We start from the raw sequence: 17,632 nt of genomic DNA, 5'->3' as shown, positions 1-17,632 counted from the left end.
GAGTTGTTCTAGTGCAGGGATGCTGCAACAAAGACAGATAAACGGACAGTCAATCACTAACTTAACAATGCCGCTGTTTGTGGAGTGCTACATCGATACTTATATAAAGACGGCTCAAAGCACACCAGCAAATTGTGTCTGTTAGCATGTTAGTCTAAAGGGACTTTTACAATGTTATTATTAATATATATATATATATACTTCGCGATTGACGAAATAACGATGATATCGTTTAAAACACGTCATGACAATGAATAAGCAAATTAAAACAAATGAATGGAAGAAAAAATCAATACACGGCTAAATGAAAAGATATGAGAACAAGAAATAAAAATTCGTCGTGACACAATCTGTAGTGTACGCAAGTAAAGGAGCCTACAAGTCAACCCGCTAAGCGCAACTTAAAATATTTGGTACAGAAAAGTTTCTTTCTCAAGAATCTAAATAGACCATTAGTGGAAAAATCGTTATTGAATCTTGCTTGTGAAATAAATCAAAATTATGTTTCTCCGAAAGAGAATGGGGGCTTCTTTACTCGATAAACAAACGTATGAAAATAGCTAATTTGCGTGCATGAGGCTACCATATAGGATTCATAAAGAATGTACGTCATCACAAAAAATGTGTACAAAATTGCAGCTTTTCTCACCTGGCAGTACAACAACATTTTACATATTAACAACTGGAAAAGTCCTAAAAGCAAACTAGGACAGAAAACGACAGCCGCAATATAGCATAAGAAACAAAAGAATAACACCAGACACAAAACCAGACAATAATTTGATTACTAAAATGCAACATGCATTACAAATTTTATGGAAGACGTTAAACAAAGCTCTTAGTATGGACAACGATACAGAAACATAACTGCACTAAGAGAGCATGAAACCGTCATCTAGTGATTATTATTTTACTGGTAAAAATTATAACACAATTAAAAACATAATTAAAAAGGATAAAAGCAATTCAGGAATTTCTTTTGAAAACGTTTAAGATGGTTGACCTAATTGCAGCCGATTACTTTTAAGACAGGATGACGTACAAAACTGTTATAACAATTTTTAACCATTCGTGGTAAGTTATTTACTGCGAGTCTTATCTCTGATATGTGAATATACAGAATATATAACATTGCAGGAATTTCTTTCTAGAATGTACACTTGAATTGTTATGCATCATTTCTGAAGCTGGATTGTATCCATTTCCTGCGTCGTCCCTGGATACAGTTGTATCGGTACTTCATAACTTATCATTCCCATGATTGGCTATATTTAAAAACAATTAAGAAATCTGTTCATACACTTCGCGATAGAACGTTTATTTTTCCGTGTATTACATACAAAAGAAAAACATGTCATCGTTTTTGCATGTTTGTCATACAAAAACCTTTGTGTTATTGTTTAAATTGATTATTTTACTCTATATATTATACTGTACGTTAGCAGTACAAGTTATTTATATTTTGTTATGAATTTCGATGGTTTACTTTAAAGTGTATTGAAACTACTTTGTCGAACACAAAGCGCATACTTTAGTAATTTGTAGCAAACTACATTGACAAATACAAAGTACATAATGTAGGAACTTTGTAGCGAGATACATTGTCAAACACAAAGTACATATGTTAGAAACTTTGTAGCGAGCTACATTATCAAACACAAAGTACATACTTTAAGAACTTTGTAGCGAGCTACATTATCGAACACACAGTACATAATTTAGGAACTTTGTAGCGAGCTACATTGTCAAACACAAAGTACATACTTTAAGAACTTTGTAGCGAGCTACATTATCGAACACATAGTACATACTTTAGGTACTTTGTAGCGAGCTACATTATCGAACACACAGTACATACTTTAGTAATTTGTAGCAAGCTACATTGTCAAACACAAAGTGCATACTTTAGGAACTTTGTAGCGAGCTACAATATCGAACACATAGTACATACTTTAGGAACTTTGTACCAAGCTACATTGTCAAACACAAAGGTAGCTACATTGTCAAACACAAAGGTCATACTTTAAGAACTTTGTAGCGAGCTACATTATCGAACACATATTACATACTTTAAGAACTTTGTAGCGAGCTACATTATCGAACACAAAGTGCATACGTTAGGAACGTTGTAGCGAGCTACATTATCGAATACTTATTACATACTTTAGGAACTTTGTAGCAAGCTACATTGTCAAACACAAAGTGCTTACTTTAGGAACTTGGTAACGAGCTACATTATTGAACACATAGTACATACTTTAGGAATTTTGTAGCAAGCTACATTGTCAAACACAAAGTGCATACTTTAGGAACTTTGTGGCGAGCTACATTATCGAACACAAAGTGCATACGTTAGGAACGTTGTAGCGAGCTACATGATCGAATACTTATTACATACTTTAGGAACTTTGTAGCAAGCTACATTGTCAAACACAAAGTGCTTACTTTAGGAACTTTGTAACGAGCTACATTATTGAACACATAGTACATACTTTAGGAATTTTGTAGCAAGCTACATTGTCAAACACAAAGTGCATACTTTAGGAACTTTGTGGCGAGCTACATTATCGAACACATAGTACATACTTTAGGAATTTTGTAGCAAGCTACATTGTCAAACACAAAGTGCATACTTTAGGAACTTTGTGGCGAGCTACATTATCGAACACATAGTACATACTTTAGGAACTTTGTAGCGAGCTACATTATCGAACACATAGTACATACTTTAGGAACTTTGTAGCGAGCTACATTATCGAACACATAGTACATACTTTAGGAACTTTGTAGCGAGCTACATTATCGAACACATAGTACATACTTTCGGAACTTCGTAGTGAGCTACATTTTCAAACACAAAGTACGTACTTTAGGAACTTTGTACCAAGCTACATTGTCAAACACAAAGTACGTACTTTAGGAACTTTGTACCAAGCTACATTGTCAAACACAAAGTACGTACTTTAGGAACTTTGTACCAAGCTACATTGTCAAACACAAAGGTCATACTTTAGGAACTTTGTACCAAGCTACATTGTCAAACACAAAGTGCATACTTTAGGAACTTTGTACCAAGCTACATTGTCAAACACAAAGGTCATACTTTAAGAACTTTGTAGCGAGCTACATTATCGAACACATAGTACATACTTTCGGTACTTTGTAGCGAGCTAAATTGTCAAACACAAAGTGCATCCTTTAGGAACTTTGTAGCGAGCTACATTATCGAACACAAAGTGCATACGTTAGGAACGTTGTAGCGAGCTACATTATCGAATACATATTACATACTTTAGGAACTTTGTAGCAAGCTACATTGTCAAACACAAAGTGCATACTTTAGGAACTTTGTAGCGATGTACATTATTGAACACATAATACATACTTTAGGAACTTTGTAGCGAGCTACATTGTCAAACACAATGTACATACTTTAAGAACTTTGTAGCGATGTACATTATCGAACACATAATACATACTTTAGGAACTTTGTAGTGAGCTACATTGTCAAACACATAGTGCATACTTTAGGAACTTTGTAGCCAGCTACATTGTCAAACACAAAGTACATACTTTAGGAACTTTGAGCTACATTGTCAAACACAAAGTACATACTTTTAGGAACTCTGTAGCGAGCTAAATTGTCAAACAAAATGTGCATACTTTAAGAACTTTGTAGCGATCTACATTGTCAAACACAAAGTACGTACTTTAGGAATTTTGTAGCGAGCTACATTGTCAAATACAAAGTACATACTTTGGGAACTTTGTACCAAGCTAAATTGTCAAACACAAAGTACGTAGTTTAGGAATTTTCTACCAAGCTACCATGTCAAACACAATGTACATACTTTAGGAACTTTGTACCAAGCTAGTTGCTTCGGGTAGATGGGACTCGTAAACATTGGATGGAAGCTCATCTAGGAGAAGGAAAACTCCGATTCCAAACCTCTGCTGCCTTGTGGCTACACCCACTCATAGGAAAGGCTAAAGGAGTAAACCCCGACAGAAAATCTGGAGACAGAGTCCCTAAGGCGGTCTGACATTGACTTCAACGTCATTCCGGCAACTCCTGCGACGCCGTTGGTGCCAAGCTGTATCGGCATTCGTCGTTCCCTTGGGCCCACCAGCTGCGTGGAGAGGGGGGATCTGCTGCATGGACAACAGCTGATTCACCATACCACCCTGTCCATGCTTCATAGCTCCATTGGAGAGGACACTCCAGCGTCGTCGTAAGGCGTAGGCACAACACGAGAAGTAGCAGTTTACCGGTTCTAAGTCAAAGCTCGATTGGCGTAGAGCTGACGGTAGGAGAGATCACCAGGTCTCACTGGAGAGGTACCGCCCGCCTCAAGCTGGGCAGCCCCAGTCAGTAAGGTGCTGCCCGCCATGGCCTGCCTGCTTCACTGGGTGCGTGGAGCTTAGAGAACCATCTCGACAAGTTGGTCACAAAACACCGCACCAGGAAAGACTAAAAAGAAGAAATAAGACTCCAACTCGTCGTTTTGCAACCTGGAGCATCAGGACCATGTGTCCTGGATTGACCGCTGACCTACAGCAGATCGACGATGCACGAAAGACTGCCGTCATTGACAGAGAACTCTCCCAACTGAACATCGACAATGCCTGCCTCCAGGAAACCCGACTGGCTGACAGCGGCACCATCAGGGAAACCAACTACACATTCTTTTGGCAGGGGAAGCCCTCGGGTGAACCTAGGCAGCACGGTGTAGGCTTTGCCATAAAGAACACGCTAATCCCCTTCATTGAGCCTCCATCATCAGGTACTGAGAGAATCCTTGCCCTCCGGCTGTCAACATCCTTAGGCCCGGTCAACATCTTCAGCGTGTACGCCCCAACCCTCTGCTCCACCCACAAGGAGACAGACAAGTTTTATGAGGCTCTGGATCAGGCAATATCCAGTATCCCGAACAATGAAAGCCTTTACTTACTAGAAGACTTCAATGCTAGAGTGGGAGCTGACCATGAGGCCTGGTCCACCTGTCTCGGCTTTTACGGAAGGGGCAAGATCAACGGGAATGGTCAGCGACTGTGTGACCAACACTTTCTTCAAATGCAAGGAGATTCATCAGGTGTCGTGGAGACACCTACGTTCACGCCACTGGCACCAGCTAGACCTCGTCATCACCAGGCGTACAGAACTGGCCAGTGTCGTCCTCACCCGGAGCTACCACAGTGCCGATTACGACACGGACCATTCCCTCGTGGGCAGCATGTGCGAATATTACCCAAGACGTTGCACCACGCCAAGAAGAAGGGTCACCCACGCATCAACACCTGCTGTGCAAGCAACCCAGAGAAAACACAGCAGTTCATCAGCAAACTGAAGGAAGCCCTCACCAGAGTGACACGTGATGACACCATTGACTCCAAGCGGTCCCATATTCGCGACTCTGTGTACAATTCAGCCATCACAGCTTACGTGAAGAGGGAGCAAAAGAATGTCGACTGGTATGAGGCAAACTGGGAGGAAATGGAGCCCGTGACTGAGGCAAAGAGGAAAGCCCTCCTGGCATACAAGGCTGCACCTAGCCCCATAACACTACAAGCCCTCATGATTGCAACGAACAACGCCCAGAAGACCGCCCGCCGCTGTGCCAACACCTACTGGCTGAACCTTTGCAACAGTATGCAGGCAGCTGCCGACACCGGGGATGCAGGAGGAATGTAAGAGGGTATCAAAAAGGCGACAGCCCCCACCCCGCCCAGCTACAAGACCGCCCCACTCAAGCCCAAGACGGGCGAAGTCATCACAGACCAGAGGAAACAACTGCAGCGATGGATTGAGCACTATCTCGAGCAATATGCAACCCAAAACAATGTCGCCGGAACTGCCCTGGACTCCATTCCAGACCGGCCTGTCATGGAGCTAGACACACAGCCCACCCTGGAAGAGCTCGGAAAAGCCATCGATTGCCTTGCCTGTGGGAAGGCTCTGGGAAGCAACGGCATTCCGCCTGAAGTCCTCAAGAGCGGAAAGCCAGTACTGCTCCAGTCCCTACACATACTCCTTTGCCTTTGTTGGGAACAGGGATACATCCCACAGGACATGCGTGAGCCAGCATCGTCACTTTGTACAAAAACAAAGGAGACCGTAGCAACTGCAACAACTACCGGGGCATCTCCCTCCTCATCATCGTCAGAAAGGCTTTCGCCCGTGTTGCCTTGGCGCGCTTGCAGATTCTAGCCTTCCTCGTCTACCCAGAGTCCCAGTGTGGATTTAGAGCCAGCAGGTCAACTGTAGACATGATCTTCTCACTACGTCAGCTGCAGGAGAAGTGTCGCGAGCAGCAGATGCCCCTCTACATTGCCTTCATAGACCTGACGAAGGCGTTTGACCTGGTTAGTCGGAGTGGACTCTTCAGACTCCTGCAGAAGATTGGCTGCCCCCACGTCTACTTTCTGTCATCATGTCGTTCCACGAGAACATGCACAGCACATGTGCGCTTCAATGGCGCAACGTCTGAAGCATTCCCAGTCATTAGCGGAGTCAAACAAGGCTGTGTCCTTGCCCAGACACTCTTTGCCATCTTCTTCTCCATGCTTCTCCAGTACGCATTCAAGGACTGCAGCGAGGGAGTGTACATCCATACCAGGGCTGACGGCAAGCTGTTTAACATCGCCCGTCTCCGTGCTAAGACTAAAGACAGAGGTACTCATCCGTGAATTGCTCTTCGCCGACGATGCAGCCTTGACATCACACACGGAAGATGGACTTCAGCAGCTGGTATGCCGCCTCCCCCATGCTTCTAAGGAATTCGGACTGACCATCAGTTTGAAGAAAATGAACGTCATGGCGCAGGACACAGACTCCCCTCCCTCTGTCACCATCGATGGGTACAACCTAACTTGGGAGTTGTCGAGAACTTCACATACCTCGGGTCTAACATGTCCAGCTCACTCTCCATTGATTCTGAGGTGAACGGCAGGATTGCCAAGGCAGCAGCAGTGATGGTCAGACTTAACCAGAGAGTCTGGAACAACCCTAACCTCACCGAGAATACCAAACGGCGTGTCTACCAAGCCTGCGTGCTCAGTTCTCTTCTCTACAGCAGCGAAACATGGACAACCTATGCAAGACACGAGAGGAAACTCAACAGCGTCCACCTGAGGTGTCTGCGGCTCATTCTGCACATCCAGTGGCAAGACAAAGTACCCAACACAGAGGTTCTAGAACGCGCATGAACAGCATGTTCTCCATTCTCAGCGAGAGGCGCCTTCGCTGGCTTGGCCATGTCAAGAGAATGGACCCAGGGCGCATTCCCAAGTTCCTGTTATATGGGGAGTTAGCAGAAGGTGCACGACCAACTGGACGACCAAATATGCGCTACAAAGATGTTTGAAAGAAGGATATGAAGACGGCAAACATCGATGTCATACGACTGGGAGAGCTGTGCAAACATCCGTTCCAGCTGGCGTCTAGCTGTCAGGCAGGCAGTTCAAAACGCAGAGGAAGAGAGAAAAATAAAACAAGCTGAAAAGAGAGCTAGAAAGAAGGATAACCAAAAGCTTACTTTGGAGCTACGTCATCGTCTCCTGTAGACGGACGGATGCCAGGAGAGACCAAGCTACATTGTCAAACACAAAGTACATACTTTAGGTACTTTGTACCAAGCTACATTGTCGAAAACAAAATGCATACTTTAGGAACTTTGTACCAAGTTACATTGTCAAACACAAAATACATATTGTAGGAACTTTGTAGTGAGCAAAATTGTCAAACACAAAGTACATACTTTAGGACCTTTGTACCAAGTTACATTGTCAAACACGAAGTACATACTTTAGGTACTTTGTACCAAGCTACATTGTCAAACACAAAGTACATACTTAGCTACTTTGTACCAAGCTACATTGTCAAACACAAAGTACATACTTCAGCTACTTTGTACCAAGCTACACTGTCAAACACAAAGTATATGATTTAGATACTTTGTACCAAGCTATACTGTCAAACACAAAGTACATACTTTAGGTACTTTGTACCAAGTTACACTGTCAAACACAAAGTACATAATGTAGGAACTTTGTAGCGAGCTACTTTAGACACTGATGTGCAAACGTGGTACGCAAGAATATATTTGGAACAAAAGACTCTTCGAAATACAGCATTTATACGGTTCGCGCAACTACACTTGCAAGATATCTCTACAAATGTCCTAAAGACTTACATATTAACTATATATGAGTAAGCAAGGAATGTTCTTGTAATGTTGTACACGATTATAAAACAACAAATTTAAATGTATAAATTGACCAACACCCAGTGAATCGATGCTACTAAAAGGAGTCAATGAAGATGGTACGGTTTTAAACTTTACAAGAGTGTCGTAAAAACAGACGAATTACACAAAAATCTTTTACAAACCTTGTCCATCCTGGGTGTCACATTCCGTGTTCACTAGCATTGTAACTATGGAAATGTTCAACTGATGCACAGCTAAATCACGTTTGAAAGTGATGGTCGAGTCAGGACAGTTCGTTAAGCCATCAAGAAAGCACTTCAAGTCATTTTTACCAATCCTGGGAAAAGAAAGATAAGGAAATAGAGGAATTTATAGTTGTTCAACCGATGTAGTTTTCTCCTTGCATATGACACACACCTAAAGTCATTCGCACCGACATTTATATCATATATATGGAACATAGCACATCAACATAGCTCCCATAGATCGTTCTACAGAACGTCTGAATGGCGAACAGCAAGTACGTGATCAGAGACAATAGAGATCCTTCTGCAGAATGTCAGCACAACGAAAAGCATACTACATAATGTATATACGACGAAGAGCATACTACATAATGTCTGTATGACGAACAGCATACTGCAGAATATCTGTACAATAAAGAGCATACTGCAGAATGTCTGCATGACGAACAGCATACTGCAGAATGTCTGTACAATAAAGAACATACTGCAGATTGTCTGCATGACGAACAGCATACTGCAGAATGTCTGTACAATACAGAGCATACTGTAGAATGTCTGCGCGACGAAAAGCATACTACAGAATGTCTGCATGACAAACAGCATACTGCAGAATGTCGGTACAATAAAGAGCATACTGCATAATGTATACATAACGAAAAGCATACTACAGAATGTCTGCATGACAAACAGCATACTGTAGAATGTCTGCACGACGAAGAGCATACTGCAGAATGTCTGCATGACGAAGAGCATACTGTAGAATGTCTGAATGACGAACAGCATACTGCAGCATTCGTTCATCAGAAAGTCCGCATATTTGCATCATTTCATATCATAATATACGAAAGTGCTTAAAGTCAAAAAAACTCCTAAGATGACAGATTCTTTGTTTTTTTTCTTCTGTTTTTTCTGTTTTGGAGAGAGAGAGAGAGAGAGAGAGAGAGAGATTATATGTTTGATTGTGTGTGAATGTGGACCTGCATGTGTCTAAGTTTGTAAGAGAGACAGAGTATTATATGGTATTGCATTAGGTTTAACGGCATGCCAGGAAAATTCTGGGTAGATATTATAAATTTATATTAAAATATGTTTAAGTCAATAAAAGACAAAACAAACAATTCTGGGAGATAAACCATTTCTAAATAATGTGAACATAATGTGCTACAACGTAAGAAATAAAAGCTAAAAGTATTAACATTGCTTTGACTAGTTACAAAAAGTTAAAAATATAGATTCACAAAAATAAAAGGTAACAATTTATTATATAAACCAAATTTTGTCAACAAGTTCAATATATTCTCTGTTAGTAATATAAACGTGTTAGACAGCAAAAGACAAAACTCAAATATGATAATATTGGAAGGCATATGCAGAGAGAGAGAGAGAGAGAGAGAGAGAGAGAGAGAGAGAGAGAGCAACATATGAGAGTTTTCAATAGTCGTCGGTGTAAACATTCAATAAAGTTACATAAGTAAGTAATTGTAAATGTCACACTTTCAAACACACAATCGTCAGGAATTTGGCAGCAATTTGGTAAACCTTTCTAGTCTGGACATGACATAATAAGCTTCGTTTGGAACGCAGCCAGTTTACTTTGTGTAACCAGAATGTTATCTAAACTTAAATATCGTCTACTTACCCGCATACATAATTTAGAAGTTCCAAGGGATATGCATACGTATTGGAAAAGTCTAACTGTGGAATATTGTCCTTTACAACTAATCCACAGCTATTGTACCGATCGATATCTGCACAGATCGACGTAGAACCTGTAATAAAGACATGCATTCATTTCCAAAAGGTCAGTACCAAAAAACTATCATATTGTACTTATTCAATGAATGTTAACTATATTTAAAACAAAAATAAGTGGATGACACTTGCTTACCTTTCCTAGCTCTTTAACAATAAATTACAAATCAAATAATAAATGACTCATCAACTCATTAATTAAATATCAACTCATTAATTAAACATCAACTCAATAATTAATTAATTAAACATCAACCTATTAATTAAACATCAACTCACTAATTAAACATCAACTCATTAATTAAACATCAACTCAATAATTAATTAAACATCAACCTATCAATCAAACAGCAACTCATTAATTAAACATCAACTCATTAAACATCAACTCATTAATTAAATATCAACTAATTAAACATCATTTCGATTATTAAACATCAACTCATTAATTAAATAGCAGCTCATTAAACAGCAACTCATTAATTAAACATCAACTCATTAATTAAACATCAACTCATAAATTAAACATCAACTCATTAATTAAACATCAACCCATTAATTAAACATCAACTCATTAATTAAACATCAGCTCATTAAATAAACATTCTGAGTCTTAGAAAATAGTCAAACGTTTGAAACATATTCAGTGCAGGTGGGGATAATTGTTCATCTCCCCTGACTTTCATTTATTATTATTATTATTATTATTATTATTGTTGTTGTTGTTGTTGTTAGTGTTGTTGACTGGAGACATACAGGGTCGGACCAGCTCAAGTGCATGTGTGTATGGGTATATTTGCATTTATTCTTTATTTATTTATTTATTTACTTATTTATTATTATTATTATTATTATTATTATTATTATTAGTAGTAGTAGTAGTAGTAGTAGTAGTAGTAGTAATAGTAGTAGTATTGCTGTTGTTTTCATTTTGTTGTTGTTGAACGAAGGCATACAGGGACGGATCATGTTAATTATGGGTGTGTAGAGGGGCGGTTCCAAAATGTCAAAAGGGCCTTGACTTTTCTTGAAAGGGCACCAATACAAAAGTCTATTTACTCTGAGTGATCATAATACTCAATAACCGTGCACAAGAATGAAACGATGGCCAAATTTTAAGTGACCTGTGAGTATACGTTTGTGTGTGTATTTTTTATATAACGGGGGGGGGGGAGAAACCCTGGAACCAACACCATCCCCACCGATCCGGCCCTGACATATGTAATGTATACTAAGATGTCACATCTAGGTAAATTTGAAAAATATATCTCTTAAACATTTTTATCCACGTTACCTTTCATGCATGACTGATGACTTCACTTAAGTTCTGCGATTTTCGATAAATTTCTGTCACAAGCTATTTCTTTACTAATGTGAAACTATAGTCAACACTTTTACTCTTGTTATTATATCCGTGTTCTTTAACAATTTTAAAAGTTCCACAACAAAGCCATCCCCATAATACAATGTTGTAAATTCCACTACGAATTCAACGCTAAATGAAACGGGGAGACATTTCTTGTCAAATAAAATATGTTGCATGTTTTCATACTTTTAGCGAATCAGCTGAAAACTATTCTGATCTGTAAATTATTTCATGAATTTTTAGATCATTCACTTTCAAGTGGGAATTATCTCCCCTCCCCCCCTCTCTCTCTCTCTCTCTCTCTCTCTCTCCTATTCTTCTTCTTATTCCTAGTGTCTGTCCAAACGTTTAAAACTGGTTTTCTGACATTTCACTAATTGTTCTCTTTCTTACTTTCTTTAAAAATATTTCGCTTTGACTGTTGTTCTGTCTGCGTGGGTTCGATTCTCTGGCTCGGCCAATGTGGATACGTGAGAAAACTTGCCAATAACTTTTCGTGGGACGATGGATTTTTCCGAGGGTTTCCTGGGTTCTTTCTCCACCATTGATACTAGCCGTCATGTATAGCCTATCTTGTGCTGAAAAATGGCGTTAAACCCTACAACAACAACAACAACAGCAACTGTTTTTAATTTCTTCTGAAAATGTCGAGATTTCCAGCATCCGAGACTAGCGGTGCAAAACTTTTTTCTTTTTTTTTTTTTTTTTGTCTTATGTAGTCGGTACAAATTTAGCTGGAAGTCAAGCATATTGTATGGACCGAATACAAATATTAAAACAAAAGTTGCATACCTTTTCATTTCTTTAAAATTTCTTTCAATTTTGTTAATAATGACAAAGGTACACAACTTCGAGAGAACACGACAAATCTAGCCACCAAATTGAAGTTGATGCTACCATTCAAGGTGTAGAGAGGTGCATTTCTGATGTGAAATCATGGATGACATATAACAAGCTGCAGATGAATGATAATAAAACTGAGGAACTTCGGATCACAACACAAAGACTTTCTCATTCATATCATTTACCTCAAACAATAAATATCAGCAAAACCAACATTAAATTCACACAATCAGTACGAAACCTAGGTGTTACTCTGGACAGTACTCTCACACTGCACCAACATGTCATGAACATATGCAAGGTTGCATATCTTGAGCTGAGACGCATCAGCTCAGTTCGCAAATATATTTCAGCTGATGCCACTAAAACACTTGTGTGTTCATTAGTACTTTCAAGACTGGACTATTGTAATGCAATTTTGTCTGGTTCATCTCAATATCTACTCCAAAAACTTCAAGAAGTTCACAACACAGCTGCTCGGATCATACTTAGAGTACCACGATCAGAGCACACCTCCCCGTTGCTTTGTACCCTATACTGGCTATCCATTCGATCCAGAATCAAACACAAAATGTGTTCTCTATGCTATGTTTCACTGACGGACTATAGTCAAACATACCTATCCGACCTCACCCATGTGAACACACCAGCAAGATACTTACGCTCCTCTTCTGACAATCGTATACTCATTATTCCCACTATGAAAACAAGTCATTTGGACAACGTTCTTTTGCATACCAGGGCCCAGCAACGTGGAATGAATTACCCACTGAACTTAGACACAAAGACACAGTGAACCCATTCAAGAGAGCGCTTAAAACTCACTTATTTCGACTGCAAGAACAAACTTAAATACCTAATAATATGTCCTATCTTAAATATTTCAGCATGTTTTTTTAATGTTTTTCTAATTTCATGGTGTTTGTTTTTGTAATCATAGCATTATATATGTTTTTATGTTATAGGTGTTGTCTAATGTTGTAATGCGCTTAGAGCTTCTAAAGATTAGGCGCTATACAAAGTCCTCATTATTATTATTATTATTATAATGACATTTTCTTTTTGTATTGTCGACAATGCGGGAAGTGCCTCTAACACCAATTACGTGCTGTTATGGTACTTCACACACAAATTGCTGCAAAATTAATCACTAATAATCATTTAATTAGTCAATGATTATCACATCCCAGAGGTTGTAGTCTGGTTTAGCCGTGTGCCAATAAATCAATTAAGGTGATGTACCTGCTAAGGCCGTGTTATTCATAGCTGGCAGCTGCATCGTTGGCTTGGAACATTTCTTCAAGTCTTATTTATTTTGCAACTTTATTTGTAATTAACGTAACTCTGAATTCATTTCAGGATTTAAAACACATCTGGTAAATGTATATGGCCGCACATCTGTATTAAGCAAATGTATGTGGCCCCACTCCTGTCGAAATAGATATATTAGATATAATACGATTCTTTTATTTCGAGTAAACCGGAGTCCTTTGTAGACGCTCAGTCTGGAAAATCACCACAGCTGTCATCTTAATCTACACAACTTCACTCAATTATACAGCTCTTTACCAGAGGGCAAATATAATATACGTAATAACTATTACACTGCCGTAAGTTGTCATTTTGACAGTCTTTGAAAAAGCAGAGGTTTTAATTTGGTTATAAAACTTCCAACGTAACAACAAGAGCAATAGCAATATCTACTACCACGACCAATGCTGTAGGCTCTGCGTTTTTAAAGTACGATATACTGTCCCTTGCCATGCAGTCGTCACAAAACTTATCATAAAACTTGGCAGAGGAATAACGAAACTTACAAAACCCAAGCAAACACGTGACCCAAGAATTATTTCAATCACTGAACAACAAGGAAAGGTATAAAAGGAACACAATAATTAAAACAAAACCAGAGCAAAATGTTTAACCTTTATTTCTAATTTATGTTGCAATGGAAACAGTAAGAGCTTATATAAAATTAATGATAGGCCGGGTGATGACTGTAAATTCGTGGCATCGTTAAGAAGAATCAAAATAGCTTTGACCTAATTGCTGCCTATTCACAAAGGGCACGTACGACGTACGTAGCGAGTACCAACGCTACGTTAGACCAGTCACTACAATATGTATTAACAATGTTTTCCTGTTGAGTCATACGTGAGGAATATTGCACAGGAAATACAATATTTCTTCCTACCGTGGTTTAAGGGCATTCATAACATGATAACAGAAATTTGATCAGCAGTTTTTACATTGGCTAGTGGTAACTATTGCCATATATACTGCAGGAGACCCAGGTTCAAATCCCACAATCTTCTTATTTATAACCTTGCATTAGACAGGCAAATTATTAGGGATTGACGTGCGGGGACATTTTGCAGGATACCTACAGGGTCTATCTGTACCGGGTCGGGTCTGTCTACTCAAATTTTGTCCGGTTTCCCCACCTCCTTTCTCAACTCAAAATGTGTTAAACGTAAAATGTTTTCTTTTTTATGGGAGATGGGAGGACGGAAGAAGGGGAAGGAGCTGACACACCCGGCAAAATCTATTTTTTATTTTAAACCCAAGCCGGTTATTTCCGGGTAGTGTTCGATCCGGTAGGATCCGGGTGGCAGGAGAGGGTTCATCCCTGGTCCCTACTGTCATTTTCTGTGCGACTATACATCAGATAGCAACATAATAGAAAGCGGCTGACATTTCGTACAGGTACAATAACATCATAAGAAATTTCAGCTTCATTCTGTTAGCAAAGACGTATGAGTATTAACCATAAAGACGGCCACTTATTTATTCATTGTGAAAACAGATATATTTAATCTTTCGTGTGAAACACTTGAATATACATACAAGCAAATATAACCAACGCCCACCATCCAAGCACTGGACAATTCACCCCCATATATATATATATATATATATATATATATATATATATATATATATATATATATATATATATATATATATATATATATATATATAATCACCGCTCCAGTGGCCTAGTGGTTAGAGCGTCCGTCTCGGAAGCGGGAGGTTGTGGATTCGATCCCCGGCCGAGTCATATCAAAGACTTACAAAAAAGGTACTAATAGGTGCCTCGCTTGGCGCTCAACATTAAGAGGTTAGTGTTAGGACTGGTCGGCCTGGTGTCAGGATAATGTGACTGGGTGGGACATCGTGATAATATCAGCGGCATGATGCCTCAGTACTGGACATCACTATAAACTACCATACTGCAAATATCGTAGCAATATGACTGATTTTGTTTTAAAGCTACGTTAAAAATCCTAATCGCACACACACACACACACACACACACATACACACAAACAGGACATATTTCATCCTTTGTGTGAAACACTTGAATATACATACAAGCAAATATAACCCTCGCCCACCCGCTCACCATCCACACACCGGACAATTCATATATATATATATATATATATATATATATATATATATATATATATATATATATATATATATATATATATATATATGTGTGTGTGTGTGTGTGTGTGTGTGTGACTATGAATAGTGCAAAACTGATTTGTAAAGAGTATGGGCGCATTCGATTCCCATTGAATCTTTATTTTTGGACAATTTCTAACCTGAAACAAGCATGACAAATAGTTAATACAAAATAAAGTGTTGAATGTACAAAATGTTACATAAATATATGTTAGATGTTTTGTCTAAATACACATACAAAAATTCAGTGAAATTATTATTTAACATTACTATAGATTGACACATTATTTTCAATACAATTTAAACAAATATTTATCTATTTATTTATTGCACGTTCTATATTGGTGATGATGAAGCAGTAACTATATCTACCTGCATCCAGCCTCTGAGTGTACGGACAGTAAAGGTCACACATAATTAGAATGACTCGACCCAAAATTTTATAGTTCTCAGTCACTTGTTTCGCGTGTATTCATCTTTGCAATTTCGTTATAAACACTTAGCTTCATAAATGGATTGCTGTATTTGGTTGATCTTTGCTTCACTGCTCTACAGTACAAGTTACATGCAAGGTGAATGAATACACCTTGCGATAAACTAATACAGTTCTCATTCACTTGATTCGCGTGTATTCATCTTTACAAAAGCTTTGCAAACCGGTTGCTGCACTTCGCCGATCTGTGCGTTTCTGTTCACCGTACTGGAAGCTTCGCCTCCTTTTGATCTGAAGCCCCCTCTAATTTTGTAAGCCGTTTTATAATTTGATTATGAGTGACATCTGCAGTTTGGCACATTTGGAATAAAAGTAAAACTATCGTTTTTAGTTTTTTGCATTTGACACAATGATTTTGAATTTTTCATCTGTATCCACATCTAAACTTAAACTTGAACACGTGCCTTAACATAAAATAAAGTCCGTCATGTTATACTTTTATTCATAGACTCTGATCAAAGAGGATTGATTTTCACCATGTAGCCGTTACGAATTTAACATAATGCATAAACAAGGACAGCTATCAGGTTCGGAAGAAGATGCTTACCTGTATGGCTTACTTTATATTATGGCATGTATACATTTTAAAACAGGTGATGTCCACTTCAGGAATATATGGTAGGTTTTGTCTCCACTTACCTGCATAAGTTCCGGTTACTACCACAACAACGTAAAGCAGGCAAATATGCATTGCGACTGAATCCACGCAATTCAGCTTTCAATTTCAGATGTGGATGGTAGTTTACTCCAACAAAGCAATGAAGGTTATGCACATTGATTGCTTCTGACACATTATGTTAAGATGTATATATATAAGTTTACCTCCGGCTACATGGTGCAAATCAATCCCGTGTGTTATGCAGATGACTTATGACATCATCAAAATAATTCGTCTGTACTACTCAGAGCAAATCGTTGTCAACAAGACGACTGCTACTAGAGACACCAATAACCAATGCATTATAATCAGCATAAAAATGGAGCAAGAAAACCAATTTATCTCATTGTTAACGGATACAAGTTCATATAATGATGCGAACCGACACTCAGATGATGTACTAATGTTGTAAAATATTTATTTACAAATATTGTAACATATGATCCCAGTAGATTACAATAATCAACAACTTTTACATCTTAATTACAACAGTGATTTATTTTACCAAGTACTTATGAGCTCTACACCTTCTATGAAAAGAAACTTTTTATGACGTAAACATTTAATAAGCAATTATGTGATTTTATGTTAAAA

The 17,632-nt window shown here is 38.6% G+C and overlaps 1 protein-coding gene across 2 annotated transcripts in view; it reads right to left on the bottom strand.

The window, feature by feature from the left end:
- The window catches only part of LOC149799238 (uncharacterized), a 41,193-nt gene extending 23,956 nt beyond the window's left edge, over window positions 1-17,237 (bottom strand). For both annotated transcript variants that reach the window (XM_089958515.1, XM_089958516.1), the window contains exons 1-3: window positions 17,020-17,237; window positions 10,092-10,221; window positions 8,390-8,544 (exon numbers count right to left, since the gene is read on the bottom strand). In XM_089958515.1, the coding sequence (XP_089814641.1) occupies window positions 8,390-8,544; window positions 10,092-10,221; window positions 17,020-17,071 (337 nt within the window). In that variant the 5' untranslated portion in view covers window positions 17,072-17,237. The remainder of the gene's footprint in view (window positions 1-8,389; window positions 8,545-10,091; window positions 10,222-17,019) is intronic.
- Between the last annotated feature and the right edge of the window lie 395 nt (window positions 17,238-17,632).

Source organism: Sinohyriopsis cumingii, chromosome 5 (assembly GCF_028554795.1).
Source record: "Sinohyriopsis cumingii isolate HCF-2022 chromosome 5, ASM2855479v2, whole genome shotgun sequence".
NCBI classification, from domain to species: Eukaryota; Metazoa; Mollusca; class Bivalvia; order Unionida; family Unionidae; genus Sinohyriopsis; species Sinohyriopsis cumingii.
Note: the sequence above shows the minus strand (reverse complement) of the source record. Positions and strands in the feature narration are given on the sequence as shown.